The sequence below is a fragment of the Lottia gigantea genome (genome assembly GCF_000327385.1).
Source record: "Lottia gigantea unplaced genomic scaffold LOTGIsca_34, whole genome shotgun sequence".
Lineage (NCBI taxonomy): Eukaryota > Metazoa > Mollusca > Gastropoda > Lottiidae > Lottia > Lottia gigantea.
In genome coordinates, this window is record NW_008709146.1 from 784,640 (window position 1) to 791,451 (window position 6,812).

At 34.1% G+C, this 6,812-nt stretch overlaps 1 protein-coding gene across 1 annotated transcript; it reads left to right on the forward strand.

Moving 5' to 3' along the window:
- Positions 1-2,298: 2,298 nt before the first annotated feature.
- Positions 2,299-6,269, forward strand: LOTGIDRAFT_233011 (hypothetical protein). The gene is made up of 6 exons (XM_009058438.1): positions 2,299-2,507; positions 2,778-2,927; positions 3,818-3,915; positions 4,028-4,342; positions 4,567-4,866; positions 5,369-6,269. Exons 3-6 carry the CDS (start codon positions 3,858-3,860, stop codon positions 5,965-5,967), a joined length of 1,272 nt encoding a protein of 423 aa, XP_009056686.1. The 5' UTR covers positions 2,299-2,507; positions 2,778-2,927; positions 3,818-3,857; the 3' UTR covers positions 5,968-6,269.
- The last annotated feature ends 543 nt before the right edge of the window (positions 6,270-6,812 follow it).

The window sequence follows — 6,812 nt, forward strand, 5'->3', positions numbered from 1 at the left end:
CGGACCTCTCGCGTGTGGGGCGAGCATAATAACCTCTGCACAACCGCCCTTTTTGCCGCGACCAAGTGTCTGTTCAACGGCGGGTGGACTTGGCTTATTTGACAGCTTTCGGTCGTGTCCTCGGTAGTATAGTGGTCAGTATCCCCGCCTGTCACGCGGGAGACCGGAGTTCAATTCCCCGCCGGGGAGAGGACTTTTTTTTTGTTTCGTTTGGCTTTTTTTAAATTTTCATATTGAATTCCATGTTTTACTTTCCCGCCTCCGATTGGGCTAATGAAGAAGAGCAAGGCTATGCAGCGTGCAGTCGGGGTTTCAAACTGTCGAGGGATATTTAACGAACGAAGCAGAGACCTATTCCATGTCAGTTCCTATCGTCCTACATCGTTGACAGGGGGGGAAGCGGGTGGAAAGATCACAAGTTAACATTTCGACTTATGCCAGGAATTGAACTCGAGACCTTAGGATTAGCTAGCGAGCGAGCGTCAATGTCACTGAGCCATCGCGACGCCTCTTTTGAGTCTCGTATGGTTTTTTTTCCATTATTATTATTATTAGAAGTCGTATTGATATTGATATTTTTCTTTGCTATACGTCCAAAACTGCTGTCGGTCATAGTCAGGGTAAATCGCAGAGAGAAAACTATACAAGATGCAATGAGTGTTGACAACAAATGGAGCAACTTTGGGGAATTTTTCTGTGCCATGATCTCCCATGATATGAACAACCATTGAACACGGCGAGTTTGCATGCCGTCCAAGACAAGGGTGAAATCTGAAAAAAAAAGGAAAAGAGAAGTTCCTCTCCCATCGACTTTTGAGGCACCGGGGGGAATCGAACCCTCGACCTTCTGTTTACTAGACAGACGCTCTTTTTTTTCTTTTTTTTTTATCTTACTTTATCTTTTTTTATTCATTAACATATAAACATAATCAACATTTACAAGACATTCAATATCACAGAAATAATATCACAGATATCTTAAATTGATTTATGTTTGATTAAAATAGTAATGATTTAAAAACCATATAAAAGGAGACATTTGATTATAAAACTATTATATATAATTTGACAAATTTTCCCTATGTCAATGAAACTTTGTGGAGCCGAAAGCGAAACAAGTTTTAAAGATCTATTTGAAGGATGATTTTTAATAGATATTTTCCTTTGACATGAAAGCTCCAAGTGGAGCTTTAACAATATTAGATAGTGGGTAATTTCATGATATTGTTAGTTAAAAGTCGGCATCGATAGATCCATCTTACTGTATTGTAAAAAGACAAGAGGGTAAAATGAATTCTTTCACAAAATTAAGATTTCTGGTTTTATAATAACACTTTATATGATATAATAATGATACCCTACACTACAGAACCCTGTCTTCATATTTAACATGATCTGAAACACGAAATTGGCCACAAACGATAATGGTTTGACTGGGGGTCGAATCCCGGACCTCTCGCGTGTGAGGCGAGGGTAATAACCTCTGCACAATCGCCCTTTTTGCCGCGACCAAGTGTCTGTTCAACGGTGGGTGGACTTGGCTTATTTGACATTTGATCTTCCATGATATGAACAACCCTCGCAGCCCTGAAAGCAAGTTTTTCGTACAAAATCTCATAAGTTAGAAATGCTAGGTTAACTGTTTTGATTTATGTTTATTTAAAATTGAATTATTTTATAGTTTGATTACACTTTTGTTCACTATGATGTCCATATCTTGATTGTGTAAAGAGTTATGGCTCAAAAGTTTGTAAATAGTGCTTTTAAAATCACTTTTAAAGTAATGACTACAAACACAATTACTATCTAACTGTTTGCAAATAACGCAGTATATGACTGCATTTATTTACCATATTCTGAAGTCTGTGTTCCAATCTAATTAAATGCTTTGTTATTTGTTTGTTTTCTCTAGGTTATTACCCAAAACACGAAGCGAAACATCCACTGTAAATTAATCAGATTAATGTCAAGATGTCGACTTCCAACCCACCTGTAGCTTATTCTTTTCCGAAGAACTGGTGATATTTATCCGAGACCCCCGGACAGGCTGTGCACGTTAAAGACAGTTGGATATAGAAAAAAAAACGTTGGCTAATGCCGCTCTCCTGTTCATTATCCGAAGAAAAGGTGCAGAAAAGTAGGACGGACAACTCATTTAAATTTTCCTCCTGAGAGTCAAACACTCTATCTTGTTCAAGTGAACTTGGCTTTAAATATCAATTAACTATTGTCTAGAAATATCAAAGTGTATGAAATGATCAGAGTAACTACCCTTTGTTTTGTTATGTTTTTGTCGCATGAATGGTCGGGTATATGACCTATTTTAATGGTCTTGTCAGGTATGTCAGGTTGTCTGCGTCAACTACTAACAAACCAAGACATACTTTAAAACTACGTGATCCATGGTGCTAAGTTTCATGTTCATTGCAGCTTTTTAAATTTTGATTATGTTGCAATGAGTGTTATTTGATCGTTAATTGTATATTAATGGCGAAACCGTCAACAGGGTAAGTTATGGTTGATTATGGTAAGATGTTTACATATTACATTCGAAACATATTATATTCGATAATCATTTTATAATTACGTTTATGGCTAATACAAAAGGAGAGTTCTTTTTTTTAAATCATTGTGTGTGTTTTAGTTAAGAAATTTGTCATTGATATGTAACATGGTAAATATAACTGATTGTTAATTTAGTATAAAACTAGTAATTAGATTGTCATTTTATGTATATAGTAGGTGATATTTTATATTTTACATTAAAATTATAATAGTTTGATAATTTTCATTATCCTCAACCTATCAGCTAATCACACCTGTTGTATCCAAGTGATTGACCCCAGGTAACATTAGACAACTGGTTGATGAGTCGAGAGGCAGGTCCTCATAAAACTATAATGTTATGACCTACATCATTTTTGGAAGTAAGTACAATATGATTTCATAGTGTCCATTTTCATTTAAGTAAATTATAGTAAGATATAAATTATTGTAAAGTTATTATATTTAATGCATGTTCTGAATATTGAATGTACAAATATCCTAAATATCATTATGTTTTATATTGTATTTAAGAGATGGTGTATAATTTGTCTTTAGGCTACATTACAATACACTGTCAAGCTTGTGAACGTCGTTTCTTAATACATTATTGTGACAAAGATGTATAGTGGTGTTTTTAGGGGGTTGGCCATTGCCTCTCCCCCAGGCCCTTGAAATGTCTTATTTTTTAAGCTCTCTAAATGGACAAAATTCGTCTTAGGCCATCTCAAATCCGTTGGCTTCCAGACTTCTGGCTTCAAGGGGCCTTTGCCCTGGCGGCCTCGCCTCTCATTTTTGGCCCCCCACTTCAGGCATTTTCTAGATACTGTTTAACAATGTTGTCTATAATTTTGCGAAATGATTAACAGATTTAAACACAAATTCATACCAATCAGACGAGCTATATAGGATTTAATTGATACAAGCTCGCATCTTGAGAATGAAATGAATTCACTTGGTGGCTGATCAGGTCACAAATGAAGTGTCATCATCGCGGTTGTTGAGCTCTTTGTGTTGTTTGTTATGACAAAACTACCTTATCATACAGCTTGGATCTTAGCTTTATATTATTATACAGTATGCCTTGCAAATTGCAATTATAATAAATATATAGCTTCGCCCTATACGTTAACTACATTTCTGTAACAACTGAAAGTCTATCAACAATCCTGTAACTTAACACGAATAAAGTATTATGATTTTGGACAAACGACTTTTCGGAAAAATTTGCTATTTTTAATCAAATGTTTTGTTCAACTTCAATTTTTTTCAGAAACAGACGGCTGCATATTATCGTTACATACAGTTAAACAATGGAGATATCAAAGATCATCTGGATAAATCTTTTGCTTCTTACAGCATCATCATTTGGTAAATATATTTCTTCTTTTAACCAAGGTCAATACAACTTTTTTAAGACTACAGTACTATAACAAGGATAGTAATGTACTAAAATAATATAATTCTTGATTGACTTTTTCAGCTGATTTTCAGTTTACAGCACCAACAGAAAATTGCGTTACTGGAAACGAGTGTCCTTTAACATGCGGTCCAATAGATAGATCTCAAAATGTGCAATTCATTAGAGGTGATGCGCCATTACTAACCTGTTTGGCAAGATACTCCTATGAGTCTCCATGTTTGATTGTGCCAGGCAGTCCAGATCCTGGCTTTCGCACATATTTTGACACTCGGAAATCAGAAATTATAATCAAAGTAGTAATAAAGGAAAACGATGATAACAAATGGACCTGTAAAAATGGAAATCAAGAGGCAACTATTAAAGTAAAAACTGGTTGTAAGTAATTAGTTTTAAGTATTACAACATTTAACATATATAAAGAGATAAAACATGATCCAAAACATATGAAACTGTCAAAGAAATATTTTGTTATCAAACTTTGGATCATATGATTGCAAGCTTTTCTACCTTAAATTCTTGAATAGGTCATTTTTATTTTGACGTTTTAAGCAAGGTATCATGAAACTTAGATTTAGACTTAATTTTTGTTTATTTTCTAGATACATCTGTAGTAGCAAAGTTGACTTCATCTGCTTACTTTGGAACAGTAGGTCAGGAAGTGAATTTATTGTGTCAAGTAGTTGTTTACGGTACTACAACCTACGACCCTACCATGGTATCAACGTCTATAACTAGAAATAGTGATGCCAGCAATCTTACTACTACTGTTTCTAAGGGGCATTTCCTGAATTACAGAGCCACAACTAAATTAAAATGTACAGATCACTATTTTTCATGTTTTACTTTCACTGGATTTGGTAGACTGAGTAGTGATAATGTAGAGATTAATGTCCTTGAATGTAAGTAAGCCCACTACATGGATGCTGTATTCCTTAACTCTGAGTAAAATCATTTAACCCCAAAGACCAAAAGTTAATTTCACCGTTCTCCGAACTATGAAAAGTTCATTAGCTGCAACCAATGTATTGCAAATATGTTGTTGTGGATTCTTTGTTTTGTTTTGCAGTTTCGTTATGATTAGAAACATATCTATCTTATATCTGAATGCTGAATTTTCGAGGTTTGCGAAAATCAAATGGTAATTACCACTGGTAAATTTACTTGGCTTAACACACGGGCAACGAATACAACATAGTATTATTTATGATAAAATCGGTTGATTTTGAACACCTATTTTATTAAACTATAGTAAATACTTAAATAAAGACAATATTATATTTTTATTTTGCTCTGTGTATAGGTATAATTGCAACATACAGTGAACACTTTTCATTTGATGTAACTCATCGGTAGTAGCAAAATGAAATACATTCCACAAAACTTTAATCGCTTCTCTTTTAGGTCCATTGCAGATATTTTACGATATGATAACAACCAATGTAACAATTGAACAGGGTAAAAGACGTGATTTAGAATTGTACTATTCTGGTTATCCAGTGACGACCAGATGGTATAAAAATTTTCCAGAAGGTGATATGCCATTAAATAGAGTAAATAATGTCGTAGATCTACATATAGGATCTAGGAAAGAGATTATGTTTATTACCAATGCTAATTTTGATGATGCTGGACAATATACAGTACATGTTCGACAGAATGATACCGTCATTAAAGTTGTTTACCATGTGACCATTGTAATGCCAACAACTACTAAATCCAGTTATTTCACCACACACAAGACAAGCACCAATTACCCTTGGTTTTCAGGATCAGAGCAACCTAAACCCAATTATACTACCACCGAAATATATAACATCACCGAGATATATAATATCACCAATGCGCCTTACACGAGAAGCACCAAAATAATTAAATCGACAACGAAAGATGTAGAATTGAAACCCGTCGTTATTAAAGATAATAATAATGGAAGTTGTCAACAATTAAGTAGTTTAATGACTTTGGTCGTATTGGTGTTTTTATCATTCAACTTTTTATAGAATACACACCCTCAAATCACCCTATTTTATGGTTACAAGAAAGTTGAAACAAGGCCGATTCACGGGCTATATTCAAAGTCATTTGATGAAGAGTTCCTAGTGTGATGAAAATAGTTTGAAAATCTTACTTATTGCCATCGACTTTATCAATCAAAAATCTATTAGTCCCATTAATGGAACACCCTAAAAAGTATATTTATATTCACAAGGAGGAATGATATCTCGTAGCTCTTGATTGTGGATTTTGCAACATAGTGCTCACAAATGTACATATGGCAATAAACATGTTTTTATATTATTAATTATTGTAGTGTTTCATTATACTATTAGGTGTTTAAGTTTTTGCTCTTGTGCTGACGAAGAAAATTATATCACCATTCTGTTTATAATGTCGGTTTTGTATTATTTCATTTTCATTTTAGGTGAACTATTCGTGTTTTTGTTTTGTATCGGGCATGTACAAACACAGGATTCAACACACTAATTCAAATATATGATTTATGTCCATGTTAAATCAGGGAATTCAATCAACGACAAAATCTTTCAGAAATTCGTTAACATCACTTAAAGGTTTGCCATTTTTGGGGGGTTGATATAGGTCTTGAATAGATGTAAATGGTCTTCAGAAGTACCAGAAATGTACGAAAATGACATACTTTCTTCAAAATACCTCGAACTAAGAATATCACTTTCTATTTTTGTATGTCTTTTCTATAAAATAGTACCCAAAAAAGACGAGTCGTCTTTTTAATTTTAAAAGCGGATAATTCTGGACACGTGTTGACACGTGGCTCAAATTTCGACTATAAACTGTGAAGAATATTACTGATTAGCTTAGCTAAACC

Coding starts and splice junctions, on each gene's coding strand:
- LOTGIDRAFT_233011 (XM_009058438.1), top strand. CDS start 3,858: ATGGAGATATCAAAGATCATCTGGATAAATCTTTTGCTTCTTACAGCA. Junction 4,343..4,566: donor TATTAAAGTAAAAACTGGTT/GTAAGTAATTAG, acceptor TTTATTTTCTAG/ATACATCTGTAGTAGCAAAG. Junction 4,867..5,368: donor AGAGATTAATGTCCTTGAAT/GTAAGTAAGCCC, acceptor CTTCTCTTTTAG/GTCCATTGCAGATATTTTAC.